Genomic DNA, 16,951 nt, shown 5'->3' with positions numbered 1-16,951 from the left:
AATGGGAGGGGGTGGTGTAAGGCATGAAGGTCACAGATATGCTGAAGGCCCATGAAGCTGGGTCCAAATGGGGGAAGAATGATCTGTCGGCAGCAGCTTGAGTGAGGGACTATAAAACATTCTGTCTCCTATTAGCTCATAGAAACTGCTACTTTAAGACTAAGGTTGATGTCCATAGTCAGCCACTAGTCTGGGTAGAGCACTGTGAAGGCTTATATTTGGAAGCAGACTAGGTGCATAATGGGATAGCCGGCACGGACCCACATGTGATCAGAGACCCCAAGTACATCACTGATTACACTAGAAGAGTGCTACAGTGCCATTAATCGGATAGTTTTTGGGAAGGCACCTGGGTCTGATCAAATACTGGAAGAACTGTATGCCCCTGATCCCCATGCTTGAGACTCAATATCTTAACAAGTTCATCAGTAGTATTCTGGAGGGAGCGAGTTACCAAAATCTTGGTACAATGCTGAGATTGTACCAACCCATAAGAAGGGCAGCCCCTAGATCCTCAGTACTACAAACCCATTAGTTTAATTGATGGCCTGTCGAAGCGTTTCTTCTGTTAAACACTGGGGAAACGTACAGAGTGTTCTAATGAAAACAAAATACTGTCCGATTTGCAAACAGGGTTCCATCTGCACAGTTGGATCAGAGTTTGTGATTGTGTGCAATATATTGTAAAACTATGCCTCTGGTAAAGGGCTACTTTTGCGTGGCATTTGGTGGTCTTGGGTCAGCTTTGACCTAATACCCTGCTCTAAGCTTTGGAGTGTCCTGGGCATTGCAAGATTCCCTGATAACATTTTATCTATATCAGTAAGGTTAAGTGAGACCAACTATACCCTTGATGAGATGGGGCAGTTAGAGTGAAGTGACCAGACGCACAAGAATAGAGAAAGGAGCTCCGAAGGAAGGTGTCCAGGCCCCAACTCTCCTTTCCCTATATATAGATGATGTAGCGAAATAACCATCTATCCCTGGAAATGATGCACCAAAAATAGGAGCTTTAAAAGTACCAACACTGTTATTCGTGGATGATGCACGAATTATTTTTTTTTAAAAATTCTGCCTGGGTTGCAGGTCGTGATGGAGCAGTTTTTGATGTTTTGTGCGGTTTGGGAGTTGTAGTGTGTCGGAAAGTGCCCCTTTTTGCATGTTGATGCTCTTTGACTAATTGTTCTCTGGGTGCCTGCCAACCAGGTACCCGGGGCCTTTGTTCATTCCCTAAAACTGTACTGTTGCAACCTTAATTGCCCACTCTCTGGCCACATGGAAGTCCCTTATAAAAGGTACCATGGGTACCAAGGGCACTGTGACCATTGAAACCTATCAGAACTGCAGCACATGTTGTGCCACCCTTAGAGGCCCTGTACCCTAACACCCACACACTGCCCTTGTAGGCTACGTGTTGTGCAGTGCTGAACATAGTGAAGAGTCGACATGGCACACTACCCTGTGTACAAATGAATGTGTAAAGATCCTGTCTCATATAACCAGGTGTACTACTCGAGCCCTTACGGTGCAGTATGTTGAAAACCGCTTTTTTTAAACAAAAATTCAAATGTTCAACTAATTTTAACAATTTCTATTTCCCTTGGACGCCAACGTTCGATACTCTACTGCAGTAGCCTGAGTAAGTGAAGATTTGGCAGCAGGCAGTATCTCTCAATTTCTAGATGTAATATTACCGTGACTTGATTGGCGGTGCTAAATAGAGAACAGAAGATGTACAAGAGATAACAGCTGACAAATTTTGAAACGCGCAACTATCTCTACACTACTGGCGGCTTCACATCCTTTCAAGACAAATCTAACAACAATCCCCATATTGGCGGTCAAGATTTACTGAGGACTGGAGTTCCCCAGATGAAGGGATTCACGAAATGCATTGGGAACACAGCACAAAATATGATTTGTTTAATGTGATGTAAGAAGCGTGAATTGATAGATAAATGTCATATCAACAAAAAGTTGATTGGAAAATCGAGCATTGTTAATTCAGTCATTCCTTTTCTTTTGTTTAATATTTGGTTGATCAGCCAAAAGGAACATATAGATGCGGTATGCATGAATAGCAAAGTAAAAATTGTTAAAATTAGTTGAACATTTGGATTTTTGTAAAAAAGTTGTTTTCAACATACTGCACAGTAAGGGCTTGAGTAGTGCACCTTGTTATATATGACAGGATCTGTACACATTCATTTGTAGATATTACAGCCTGACAGGAGCAGGTCAGGGTACAAGGTAGCGCACACTGAAAAAAATAGAATAATTAGATTGCAAGATCTTATTCAGTAATTGTGAGAAAGTGCCCTCTTTCTTGCATGGTATGCCCCCACTTTTTGCTGAATTGCTGATTTTCTTTGAGTGAGCCCTGTGCTCCTGCTAATCGGGTACACAGGGCCAATGTTCCTTCCCTAAAAACTGCATTGAAGCCTAAACCTAATTGGCATCTCTGGCCACATATCATTACCTTGTAAAAGGTACAAGGGGTACCAAGGACACTGTTGCCAGGGAAGGCCTCTAAGGGCTGCAGCACTTATTGTGTCACCCTTAGAGGCCCTGCATCTTAATACTCACTCACTCACTCACTCCCTCCCTCCCTCCCTCCGTGTGTGTTTTGGTGCAGAACAAAATGAAGAGTCGACATGGCTCACATCCCTGTGTGCCATGCCTACAACCCACTTCCCTGGCATAGGTCAGACTCTCCTCTAGCTGGGAGTACTATACCAGTGGTGAGGGTACAGGTGCATGAGACCTGTACCCCTACAGTGTCTTAGCCAATTCTTAGACATTGTAAGTACAGTAATGCCGTTAAAAGTATATGGTGAAGGGAGTTTGTCATTACGAACTCCACAGCACCATAATAGCTTTACTGAAAACTGGGAAGTTTGGTATCAAACTTATTAGCACATTAAACCCACTGTGGTATTTAATGAAAAATGCACTCATAGGGCATCTTGGAGAAGCCCTCTGAAAAACTACCAGCTTCTGGTGGGTTCCCTGACTGGTGCACACCAGCCTGCCACCACAACATGTTTCTGGACCCCTGGGGTGGGAACCTTCGCTCCCTGAACCTAGAAACAAATCCTTTCCTGGGCGGAGGTGTTCACACTTCCCCCAGTCCAGGAAGAGCTATCTTTGACAAAGGAGCTTCAAAGGCCTTGCCACCTTTTGTAAAACGACCCCCAGCCTCTCCTGCTATCAGGAGCAGGCCCCCTTCCCGTCTCCCCTCCTTTTCGGCGGGAAGACCAGCAGTAAAAAACTAGCTAGCCCAGAAGGTGTGCCCGCCTCGGCCAACCCCACCTCTCAGGTGGGGGAGGCAACGTAAAGCCCATTCTTCAGTGACCACCATCTTGCAGCCGGCAGGCACTCCTCAATCAGAATTAGGGATTGAGCCCTCTTCCCCCATCTAGGGTGAGCACACCAAGGGTTTAGTCACCCGAAGGTCAGTAAGCCATTAGCTACTGACCTTGAGACCCCAAAAACGCACCCTAAATACAGTATTTGGGGGGCAGCCCTTAACCAGGAAGACAGATTCCCGCAACCTACGAAGGAGGACAAAAAAGATGCCCAGCAGAAGAGACGGCAGAGAACAACTGACCTGGCTCCAGTTCTACCGGCCCGTCTATACTTTCCAGAGATCCTGCGCCAGAACTCGCCCTGTCCTGCAGTCAGCGGCTTCCAGAAGCCTGGGAGGGTCGAATGCCTTCAACAAAGACCGGCTCTCCTGTGAACAGCAGCTTTGTTCAAAAGAAACAGCCAAGAAAGACTCTGAGCCTGCTGAGGACAAAGAAACCCAATGCCTTTAACCACCACTGCACCCGACGCCTACGGCCCAAGTCAGTGCCCCACTGGTCCCAGCGAGGTCCCCCAGTGCTCCAGAGTCAGAGTCCACCGTGGGTTGCCCACCCCAGGATTTTCCGACATTGCCTTCAGCCTCTTCACAGAGGACCCCCCCCAACGGCTATTGGCCCGTTAGGGTGAAATCTGACCTCAAAAGACACCCCTGCATCCAGACGCTCTACGCCCTGGAGAAAAGTACCATAGGTGTACCTACGTCCCTGAGCCCTCCAACTTACCTGCCCAGCTGTTAGTTCCTCCCGGAAGTATTCCTGGAACAAGCCTGCTCCTAAAATCCAAAACGGAGAAGCCCTATTGAAAACAGGGCACCTCTAATGTCAAACAGCACCCAGCTGCCCCTGCACCGCTGCGGGTCCACCTTGTATGATCACTCGGATCCCTCTTTGCCCTGAGCCTAACACCAGGAGCTTTGCTCCCGCAACCTTGTGGCCTGCCCGTTAGCAGCCACCAACCAGAGGCCCCCATCCCTCATTGGATAACATTGGCCCTCAGCACTCTATATCTAGGCATATCACATCTGCAAGAAAGATTGCACTTTATCACAACATGGTACTGTGAGAAAGTGCCATCTCATTGTAATTACAAACTCCACAGCACCATAATGGCTACACTGAGAAGTTTGGTATCAGACTTCTCAGCACATTAAACCCACACTGATTCCAGTGTGGGTTTTAATGAAAAATGCACCCAGGGGGCATCTTAGAGATGCTCCCTGAAAACTAACCTACCATCAGTGTCCAGGCTGAGTGACTACTTTCAGCTGCCACCACCAGACTGGTTTCTGGACCCCTGGGTCGAGAGCCTGCTGCTCTCGGGGGATGAGGTGCCAAGCCTCCTCCCCCAGGATAGGCAGGGTTCACGAAGGGGAAGCTTCAAAGGCTTGCCGCCTTTGAGCTTCTCCAGGCCACTTGCTGCTCTCAGTAACTGGTCCCTTACTGGTTCTGATCCCCACTTTGAGCGGGAGAACCACCAGGAAAATTAAAGTGAGGAAGAGGTGTGCCCTCCTCTGCCAACTCCTCCCCTCCAGTGGGGGAGGCTAGGTGAAGCACAACTCTCAGTCCACGCCATCTTGAAGATGGGGGGGCGGGGGGCTCAGCCAACCAGGGACAGGCTCATACCCCCCCCCTCCCACTGGAGGGTGGCATAATAGGGGTGTACCCACCCCAGGGAAGGGACCCATTGGTCCCTGCCTTTTACCTACCGGTAACACCCCTAAATCTAGGCACCCCTGAACCTTGCTTCCTGAGATTGTGGAGTAGATTTGTATGGAACCTGAAAAATAGCAATTGTGCAAAACTGATTTCACTTACCTTTTCTCTAGGAAATGTCCCAGTGTGATATTTAGACATATCACACGGAGTAGAAAAAGTAATCTTAAAAGTACTCTCAAAAGTAACTTAAAAGTAACTTACCTGAAACTTTCATTGCAAAGTCAATACAAAGTATATGTACAGCATTTCACAGTATTGCATTACCAGTAATTCAAACTGTAACCATTTCAAAGTACTATTTCATTTCAAACTGTATATTTACTGCAAACTATTTGTCAACTTACCTGTGCCAGGCTTGCTTGGTTCTAGAAAATAAAATAACTAAAAATATTTTTCTACAAAAACAATTGGTGTGAGGTTCAGTCTTTGAGTGTGTAAATTAATTTGCTGACTGTGTACAACACATTCTTAACACTGTCCTCTGATACTGACCTACTGCTCGCACCGCAAATAGAGTAAGGTTCTAGCTAACTTTACCTCTGCCTACCTTTGGTGTTCCACTGGACTCTGTGCACACTATACCTTACTTTTGGTATAGTATATACAGAGCCAGCTTCCTACATGAGCCTACTGCACTACATTCTGTATACAGGGAAGTACAATTTTTCCTTTTACATGTTCCATTTATCTATCCAGCTAGTGATTGTTATCGTAAAGGTAAAACGTTGATTCAGCATTGATTTTGTTATTTTCTGTTGCACTGTATCTGAGATTGTAACACCTGCAGCCACATAGGGTAACACATAGGCTTAGCCTTGACTATTCTCCCTCACTGCCTTTTTAACTGCACAAGCTGAATAACATGGTTATGCATTGGGAGAGAGATAGTATGGTCTCGGGTACAAAAATAGTAAACTTGTATACCAACAGCAGGATATGACTGACTACCCTATGTCCCCTAGAAGAAAAAAAAAGTATTGCATTCCTTAAAATGTTTTATATTTGTGTATATAAAAGCATTTCCATCATGCCTGCTGAGTATTCTAATGTCTGGCCTTATTTGAGTGATGAGAGCAACATACAAGAATGTGTGACATACCATCAAGGAAATGTTTCTGCTTGTTTTAGGTTATCAATGCAGCTCTAGCATTAGCTGCAAAACCTCAGAGTAAAGTCGCTTTGGAGACTATGGACCTTTTCAAGGAGCAGTGGGAAAGACAAGTACGTGTGCTGACTGATGCAGTTGATGACATCACTTCGATTGATGACTTTCTGGCTGTTTCAGGTATGCACTGTCCATATTTATTCCTTTAACCACAGACTTGCAGATGATCTTGGAATGCTACTATAAAACGCAGTTCACTTTCATGAAGTTTTCAGAACTGCGCAAAATGTTTTAATTGTAAGATTTGTTTAACAATAATGGTGTTTAATTTCTTCATTCACACTTTTGATTTAATTTTAAGCTTGCTTTCTCATGGGTTACTTGTATTAATCAGCATGTATCTGGGGTATCCAATCAAGCAGAAGCTGAGCAGGCAAGGGTTCGATACCGTGCCGAGAGGGATCCGTGACTGCGGTAAGGTCGCTGCTTATATTCGATCCATAAAAGATTGGCGTACTGGAGAGGGAAGGTAATCGCACTGATCTGACCAAGGCTTGGTAAACGACAGCAAGGAGAAAACTTGTTTTCAGTGTGTAAGAGTCAGCATCAGCGTGTTTGACAGCGCAGAAACGTAATCCCATTTAATACAGCAATGTCAGGCGATGCAGGCAGAGCCCGGGAGCTCGCCGCGCAAGAAATGTTTTCAGATGAATTGGAAACTGAAACGAACATCGGCAGAGAAACCAATGGGGAATCAGGTGGGGCTGAATCCAGTAACATAAGAACAGTCTTCAAGGAGTTGGAGACATTAAAACACCATGAACAGTCAAAATGGTGGGAGGCGCGCTCTCTTAAGCGGTACCTCGATGTTGGGAGAGTACCAAGGGGGCTGCGCATTATGCTGGCCCCCAGTTACGAAGCACCTAATCCACTTATGATGGTTGAGTGTGGCGAGTGCAATTTAGATTCCTCCCGTCGCCTGATGCAAATTTTATTTAAATATGCTGAAATTGATGGGGAGGAACTCCAAAAGAAAATGGACGCCCTGGAGGACACAATTAAGACACAGGTGGGCGATAAAGAAACTCCCCAAACAACCAAACTGAGGGAAGACATGTTAACCAGATTGGCCAAAGAGGAGGAAAAAATCAAGACTAGAAAGATCTGTAAAAGGGACAGGGACGATTATGCCAACGGGCAAATATTTACATTTGCACGCCGCTACGACAACCTTAGAGTGGCCACAGCTAGTAAACGCAGCACTACCAACACAGGAGCTGCCAAAACAGTAACTGATGAGTCGTCGGTAAACAGCTCGGCTGCAGAGGGTGGGTCAGACAATAAAGATACAAGGAGACTGGCCAACATTAAACTGACTGGGGGAAGAGCTGGACATTTTAAAACAAAATAGAAAAGACACTTTGAGATCGCGATTCCAGGGCAAAGCAGTGCAACAAAAGTCCAGAGCAGGAGGGGGGAGGCGCAACGCTGCAAAACAAAGGAGATCAAAGCAAACAGGGTCGGGCCGGGGAGGAACCCGAAAGAACCCTCAATAAGGAATATTGGAGAGCCGCAGGCATGCAATGGGAATAAATCTCAAGAAATACAATCGAAATCTATAATCAATTTGAGTACCCTAGACCTGACGGCAGCAGAAAACCAATTATTAAGCTTGGGCCTGAGTTATTGCCCAGAGTCAAATTTCTGTTATACAAGAACCAGGGCAGATGTTTACCAATATATATGTAAACTTAAGCTAAAAAAACAGTTCTTTTACAAACCGACAATCATTGGTACAGGGAAACCGGAGTCTGAAGTGAGAGCCACAGAACTGACCGTCAGTGACATTGGTCTATTCCACGATGTGTCAACTGGGCAATGATGACAGCCTAGGAACACAGGAAAGAGTGCTAATGAGTGGCCAGACAAAACCAACCACCTCATTCAAACCAAAATCCAGATATATCCCCCTGGCAGCACATGATGGACTGGATACTTTCAGTGAGTCATTGGTGGCGCAAATAAAGAAACTGGCCCACGCAAACAGTGATCAGAGCAAAAAATATACAATCCAAGAAAGAAAATTGAATCAATTGGTAAAAAAACTACAAAAAGCAGAATTGGTAATCCGCAACTCTGATAAAGGCGGAAACATTGTCTTCCGGCCGATAAGACTACTTACAAGAAGCATATAGTCAATTGGATGACATCCAATGCTACAGGAAGAGTAATCCACTAAAATATAGGACTAAGCAGGAAAACCTATGTAAAAATCTGGTGGCATGGAAGGGACTAGGATTGTTGAGTGGGGATGAGTTCAAGTTCATCAAAAGAGATCACCCTCTAGTCCCCTACATCTATTTTATACCCAAAGTTCACAAGAGCCTTACCGCACCACCAGGAATACCGATAATTGCTGCATGTGGGGGACCATTAGAAAACCTCTCAAAATACATAGATTATTTTCTGCAAACGCATATGAAATCATTAGACTCATATGTTCAGGACACAAGTGACTTCCTGAGAAAAATAGAAGGTATTGAGTGGAATTCTGATTTGCTCTTAGTGACATTGGATGTAAGCTCCTTATATACATGTATAAAACATAGGGATGGCCTGCGTGCATGTGAATACTATCTAGGCACCAGGCCAATGGAGTTTGCCCATCATTCAAAAATGCTCTTGGAAATGTTATCTTTATGTTTGGAGAGTAATTATTTTAGGTTTAATGGCCAATTTTACCAACAGGTTCAGGGTGTAGCCATGGGGGCCAGTTTCTCCCCAAGCTATGCCTGCCTATTTATGGGTTGGTGGGAGGAACTGGTCCTCAGGCGAAAATTTGAACAATACTGTACATCCAATATAGTTTCTTGGCTTCTTTTTATTGATGAATTATTTTGTTTGGCGTGGCTCTGAGGAAAGTTTTAAATTTTATACAGGAGATAAATGTGAATAATCTTAATCTAAATTTTACTTCTAGCATTAGCAAGGAATCGGTGACATTCTTAGATGTGCCGTTTTTTTTATCCAACAATGTTCTTAGCACTACCCTTTTTTAGAAAGCCAACAGCTGGTAACACTTTATTACATGCCACAAGCTCTCATCCACAACACCTTATTAAATCTATACCTTACGGTGAGACGCTCCGCATCCGCCGTATCTGTAGCAATGAAGATGATATGGTTTTAAAACAGGAAAGTTTAACAAGGTTTGTGGAACGAGGATACAGTCTAAGATTAGTGGAAACCGCCATGAGAAAATCACAGCTAAAAGCCAGAATCAACTCCTGGAATATACCCGTAACAAGAGTCAAATCCAGAGTATAGATACTAATCCGATCAGGTTAATCCTGACATACTCCAAGCAGGAAAAAGAATTAAGGAGTATAGTTAGACACAACTGGCACTTAGTTCATATTGACCCTGTTATAGGAGATCGGATGCCCTCAAATCCAGCAATAACTTTTCGCAAAGCAATGAGCCTGGGGAATATTTTATCTAAAAACAGCCAGGAATGCTTTGAGAAGAAAAATTGGATGCCTATGAGCAAGGGCTTTTTTAAATGCTCGTCATGTAAAGCATGTCAGTATGGTTAAATACGAAGAAATACACCACTGTCATCCCTAGGTTAACTAGAGAGATCAAGCAACATCTTACATGCAAGACTGAGTATTGTATCTATAGTCTAGAATGTGAATGCCATCTGAGATATGTGAGCAACACGAAGCTGCCAGTACATAAAAGAATTCTGCAGCATCTGCGAGCAATAACCAATAAGGACCAAACCTATCCGGTCGCAAGGCATTTTGAGGCATGTCACATTAGTAAACCTCAATGCTTAAAATATTATGCAATCAAATCCATCCCTGTAACAAATAGAGGAGGGGATAGGGACGCTTGCATGAGAAGAACAGAGACTAATTATATCCTGGAATTTGACTCTAAATGGCCAGGAGGATTAAATACCACTGAGGACCTCCATACATATTTGTAAACAACTAATTTATGTATGAGGTTCGTATGTTCGTTTGTATGATCATTCAATAAGATATAAAAATATATATTTATATACTGTATATTTTGGACCATTTGGGATTTTGAAGTATTTATATTGCTAGGGTCTTATATTGTATTTATACATATTTATTCCATTACTATAAATGAAATTTAAAATATGAAACACTAGTGTTTTATCATCTCAGTATAATTACTATGTGTCATGATTGATTTTAGCTGTAGATTTTAGGCATTAGGGTATGTCTTTTATTCGGTTATTTTTAACATGTCACCGATATCCTTTTATATGAGGTCCTATTTATAAATGGTTTTATTTTACACACATGATAAAGTATGCGAGTGTAAATAATTATATTTTTAAATCTGTAACCATATGGTTAACTGTATAAAATTAACATAACCCTGTCCCCTGTTAACTGATTATCCCATGAAATGATGAACAAACTACTAGATCTATGAATGTTCATATCATATGAAATTCAAGGTTTTGTTTGTCTATTGTAGCATGAGCCACTTTAGATTTATTGTACTGTAGCACCAAGTCACTTTATTAATTGAAGGGGAGCCTTCTTAAAACTTGTGGCCAACACATACTTATCATTTAAAAGATAAGAAACGCATTAAAGTGCTAAGTCTTTAAACTACAAGTTTTTAAGTAGAATAAACTCCTTGTAGTGCAAAGTGAATCTCTATCATCTACAATTACATTCTACACATAATCTGCCTTATAATTATGTTTTGTTTCGTTATGCCAAGATGAAATGTCGGAACATTTTTTGATTACACAAAAAAAAGGAGAAATTATTTCAAAACTTTTTTTCACATTTGGGTGGGCACGTGTTAAAACATTTGGATTTAATTTTTCATGTTGCGAAGGCATAGGTTGGATTAAATATGCTATGGAATTAAAAAACTTGCATTCAAGCAGTTAGAAGAAAATATAGCAAAGTTGATATTAATTTTCTAAACATGCTTTTGATAATTGAAACTGTCATTTGATGAAATGATTTATTGTATTTATACAAATTTTATTTTCCAAAGATTATAGCACCGTAAATTCATTTATGCTGACAGTGTAACTTCTATGTCTAAAAATGGGCTAAGCACAATGCATTGTCATGTGATCAAGGCCGCAGGGACGGCCGAGACGCGTTGTGACAAAGCTGTTTGGGAATAAATAAATGAATGCTGTAACAAGTTGGTCCATGTCTCACATTTCCACCTGAAGGGTGGAGTGCTGCTGCTGCGAGGTATTGCAGAATATATATATATATATATATATATATATATATATATATATATATATATATATATATATATATATATTCACGCATATCATATATTTTTTTTTGAATGCCTCCAGTGGGCTCTAGACGTCGCTGTGTCTTCAATTCTTTGGTGACCTGCTTTTTTTCTAGCTTTGTTCCAGCATGAGCTAATTGTAAATATAAGTGACTTTTTTACAGTCATTGGAAGTTCATTGCCACTGCCAAACAATCAAGTCCTGTAGCCACCATAGAATTCTGTTGGAAAGTGTAGACGTCTCAGCTCAATACAGTCTGCGACTTCTGGATCCACCATTTTTCTCTGCATATGCGGGTTCAGAACATGCCTCTTTAAAGGAGGCTGAGAACCTGTAATTTTACCTTCAAGTGGAAAACAATCTCTCGGGATTGCATGAAAGTCTATGAAATTGAAACCAATGGTAGTGTTCGACAAATGATTGATGTTTTTGTTAACCTGAGCTAGTTCTATACACTGCTAGCCCCCTTTCCAATCTCCTGCTCAGTTTCATTTTTATTGCATACTTGCAATTCCTCTCACTCTATAATGGTTCCTGTGCTTGTGGTTTCTCCAAATTTTCTGCTGTCTTTCTCCATCTTCAACCTCTACTTCCATCTATTTCTCATTCTGTCCTCTTATACTCTCAGCAGTGGCTCTTTATGTTGATTCCTCTTGTCATCTTCTAACTCACACATACTACATATGTGCTTTGCCCCTTTGTTACCAGTTATAGTTCCTAGGGCAAGATGTGAGATGGGTGTTGAACACAATCACCTGAGCCTCGAGCCTCTAGTCCTGGTGAATTGCATGAAAATCTTAGCAGGAGCTCTGTAGTACTGACTATCTTAGTTCGTAGATTTCAAGAAACCTTGTTAGAGAATTGGAATGCATCAGTATTGTGGCCCAGGAACACCAGTGGTCAGTGACAGAGTCCACTTAGGATACTAACATAGGAACACAGAAGAGTCACAACCAAAGGTAAATAAAACCTTTTGGTCAAGATTCTCCTAGAAAAAAGAATCTTTCTTCCTTCATATTTTATCATCTTTTGTAGGCAGAGCGGACATCTTGTAATTTGAACTGTGTATTAATTTTGATCATAGATATATTTTTCAGTCTTTTGGCTGTTAGATATAGTTCTGAGTAAGAACTTGCTGTGTCCTACATTATAACACAGGGTTTTGGTAAGCTCAAGGAGGTTTATGTAGACAATGTAGTTAACCTATGTAAGGTATCCTCATCTGTTGCTAAATGTTTTTGTAAATGTATACCGCTAGCTTGAATATGAATGTCTGTATTTACTCTGTTACATGGAAAATGTCTAATTCTTCTGGTATGCTTCTTGCTTTTAGAGAATCACATATTGGAAGACGTCAACAAATGTGTCATTGCCCTTCAAGAAAGGGATGTTGATGGGCTTGACCGAACGGCTGGTGCAATTCGTGGACGTGCGGCAAGAGTCATTCATGTTGTCACATGTGAAATGGATAATTATGAACCCGGAATTTACACAGAAAAGGTTATTGAGGCTACAAAATTGTTATCAGACACAGGTAAATATATTTTATTTAACTTGATATATAAGCTTATTTTCATTGTGTTCTCAATGTTGGTACTTCAAAAGTCACAATAAATGCTTATAGGTATCTGCTCTAATGAGGCCAACACATAGTTCGAGCACAGCTAGTATTGCTTTTTTAGGTCGAGGACCGAGAAGGCTGCGCTTGCGCAGTCTCCGGGAGGAGAATTAATGCTGCTTAGTAGGGCTGTAGAACCCGCCTCCCTGGTCTCTCCTCCATTGGCTGGCTTCCTAAACGGAGGCCAGCCATTGGAGGAGAGAGCCGTCACTCCGATTTAGCCACTTCTTTTTCGGATTCGGGGGCGTAAGTTTTGCTGTACTTTAGACAGTGACGTCATCCGTCACTCAGAACAGCAAAACACGCCCCGAATGCGAAAATTGCCATGCTTTCTCAGAGGCATTTGTGCTTTGCCTCGGAGAAAGATGGTGGTGGTTTCCAGAGCTGCTCTGCTCGTCCCCCCCTTCCCTCCGCCCTCAGCTCTCCTTCGTCCTGCTCTGCCCCCCCCTTCCCTCCGCCCGCAGCTCTCCTTCGTCCCGTTCCTCCCCCTCCCTCCGCCTGCAGCACTCCTTCGTCTCACTCCCCCACACACACACCTCTTTCATGGACCTGATGTAGGGGCTGCAGCGCGTCTCTCTGTGCGCTTCTCGGCAGCACCTCCTGTCGCTTGTGGACCTCTTGCGGACACCACCACAAGTAATCGCCAAGCTGGGTGGAGCACCCTAGCAGAAGGCCCTTGCCTAATTAGCCCAAACGACTGCTAGCAACAGAAAGCGGCCAGAGGCCCTCCTTTCCAACCACTGACTTAGGAACCCCCTGCAAAACAACCCGGTTCACACAAGCAATGTGATGCATAGCGGTAGGAGCCTGGCGTATGGACAAGACATTCTGAAATGCATTGTAAACTGCTACCTAACATTTAATATTATACAGGGCTTTAAGTGACTAGTATTACCCCAACTAATCAATACTAGTTTATGTATCCACCACAAAGAGATGAAAGTCCGAGCGAGAGCTCCGTGTCTTTCGTATGTTTAACCTGCAGGGTCCCACCCAAAGAAGCAGCAGGGACACGGACCCCCCGGGCTGCCGTACTAGTTTGAGCATGCTGCCCTCTTTCAACGTGATTTGCATGAAGGAGGGAATCCTGTCTCGTGTAGGCTTTTGAAGGGGGTAGCAGGTACAGCAATTCAACAGTTCGTTTGTTTTTGCTAATAAAATTGTGCCTCCGTAAAATATGAATGGCTGGTCTGCATTTCGAGGCAGGGGATGAGCCGTCCATCATTCTGGTTTCAACGCACTATTTCGTGTTCGTAGTGCTATATGATCATACGCATTGACTCACGAAGCAATCAACATTAAATGCACCGCTAGTGCTGCTGCTTCGTGATCATTCCAAGCATCTCCAAGTGTGTGCCCAAGGTCAAGGGTTGCGCAGTCCGCGTGCGTGTGCAAGAGACCTGCGATCCACCTGGCAGCGCACCCCGCCAGACGCAGCACCAGGGACCTTTTTGTCCGTGCCCGCAGGGTTCGAGGACGCACACCCCCCTCAGTATTTTGCGAGAGGAGTGTGTGTGTGTGTGTGTGTGTGTGTCCGGGGGGAGGGGGTGGTTGTGGACCACGCACAGGGCTCCTGAGCTCTCGGCTGCAACTTTCAAGGTTAACATGCACATTGGAAATGAAAGCACAGCACACTACACATGAGACTAAACCAAACACTACCCTCTCAAAAACCAAACTGCTCTCAATGGCGGTTAGCTGGTACTCTCCAGAAGTAACTCTATAAGTATTAACTACTCCCCGAAAGCCATATTTATTGTCAGGTTTCTGGTCTTGCTGGGTTGTTTCAATTATCGTACACACAAGGACAAAATTAAATAATGCTTTGCGTAACTGTTATTCCCCTTTGTTTTGCTTCTGTAACTTGGGCAGAGCGTGACCTAGGGATTGGGTGTAGCTGCCAGGCATCCGGTTCGATTGTATCTGAAAAGCGCGTAATGTGCGAGGGCCGCTGCGTCCCCAGGGCATTGCTCGACACATACAATGGCCACATTGGAGCGAGGGCATGACAGAGATGTCCTCTGCAGGAGCTGCTCGCATTTGTCCAGGAGGAGGCTCAAACCTTCAGGGACTGCAGAGCCTGTGTTCAGGCCTGGTCGCCCCCACGCTCCTGTGCTGCTCCTGCCTTTGCCTTACTGCCGCTTCCTGCTCTCAGTTCGTGATCTGGCGACCCAGCCGCCGCTGAGCCGCCCGACCGCACCAGCTTCTTCCCGCCGCTGCCTCCCTGCGGCCCTGCCCCCGGCCAGCCCATTCGCGGCCCCTCTCCCGCCAACCAGCTGATCCGCCCACCCGGCTCCCTACTTATGCTGCCCTCATGTACGCGCAGCGTGCATACCGATTTGTGCAAGCCCGTCTGCGCCCGTCCGCGCCTGGACCGTGCCCAGCGCCAGAACCCCTGGCCCCCGCAGATGCCAGCCCACCCGCCGGACTTACGACGCCACCACCCTCAACGCACTCAACACCGGCCGGATCTTCGGTTACTACCGAGCCACCCCGAGACGCACCCACGCACCCTTCGCCTGCAAAGCTTGCCGATTCACTACCTCCGGACCTGCACCACCCCCGCCAAGTCGAGCACCAGCAGCAACCACCTGAAGTGCATCCTCCTCAACACCCGCTCCATCCGTGGAACTCTGGGACCTGCTCGACGCAACTGCACCAGACGTCGCCTTCCTCACCGAAACCTGGATGAACGCCTCCTCAGCGCCCGACATCGCCAGAGCCATCCCGGACGGATACAAGATCACCCGGAAGGACCGCGCCAACCAGACAGGAGGAGGCATCGCCATCGTACACAAGAACACCATCCGCATCTCGACTACCTCCGACGACACCTTCACCGCCGCCGAACACCTCCACTTCCAGATACACACCAACCCCAAGACCACCCTTCGAGGCACCCTCATCTACAGACCCCCGGGACCACGCACACAATTCAGCGAGGACATCGCCGACTTAATCAGCCCGCACGCCCTCCCCTCCGCCGACTACATCCTCCTAGGGGACCTCAACTTCTACCTGGAGAACAACAATGACAGAAACACCACCGCCCTGCTGGACTACCTCGCCAACCTCGGTCTCAAGCAGTTGGTGAACACCCCCACCCACTACGCCGGCCACACGCTAAACCCAGTCTTCTCATCCAGCAAGCACGTCTCCTTCAGCCATTCCACCGGACTCCACTGGACCGACCACAGCTGCGTCCACTTCAGCTTCAGTAGATCTACGACCCACCACCACCCGCAACAGGTTCCCCGCCGGAGCTGGAGCAAGATCACCACCAAGCAGCTCACCGCATCCCTCAGCCAGAACACGCCCACCAGCACAACGGACACCAACGAAGCAGCCAGCAACCTCACCAAGTGGCTGACCGCCTGCGCCGATGACCTCGCACCACTAAAGAACCCTCCCAGCAGACCCGGCAGCAAGAAAACCCCTTGATTCACCGATGAACTCAAGGAATCCAAGAAGAACTGCCGCACCCGCGAGAAAGCCTGGCGGCTCGACCAGACCACAGACAACAGGACCGCCCTCCAGCACGCCACCCGCAAACACCATCAGCTGATCTGCGCCACCAAGAAGTCAGCACTCAAAGAACGACTGGACAACAACGCCCATGACAGCAAGGAACTCTTCAGCATCGTCAAAGAGTTCTCCAACCCCAGCGCCGGAAACAACATCACTCCCTCGCAAGACCTCTGCAACTCACTCGCCTCGTTCTTCCACCGCAAGATCGCTGACCTACACAACAGCTTTGATGCACAGTCCACGCACCCTACCGCCGAACCAACGCCCGCCACCACCACCCTCTGCAACTGGACCCCGAT

At 45.4% G+C, this 16,951-nt stretch overlaps 1 protein-coding gene across 1 annotated transcript in view; it reads left to right on the top strand.

The window, feature by feature from the left end:
* The window catches only part of CTNNA1 (catenin alpha 1), a 391,106-nt gene that overhangs the window by 170,093 nt on the left and 204,062 nt on the right, over positions 1 to 16,951 (top strand). Inside the window, exons 11-12 of the mRNA XM_086931448.1 lie at positions 6,210 to 6,366; positions 12,840 to 13,040. Coding sequence (XP_086787574.1) covers positions 6,210 to 6,366; positions 12,840 to 13,040 — 358 coding nt within the window. The remainder of the gene's footprint in view (positions 1 to 6,209; positions 6,367 to 12,839; positions 13,041 to 16,951) is intronic.

Source organism: Lissotriton vulgaris, chromosome 7 (genome assembly GCF_964263255.1).
Source record: "Lissotriton vulgaris chromosome 7, aLisVul1.2, whole genome shotgun sequence".
Classification (NCBI taxonomy): domain Eukaryota; kingdom Metazoa; phylum Chordata; class Amphibia; order Caudata; family Salamandridae; genus Lissotriton; species Lissotriton vulgaris.
The sequence above is the reverse complement of the archived record's forward strand: the minus strand, read 5'-3'. Positions and strand labels throughout refer to the sequence as shown.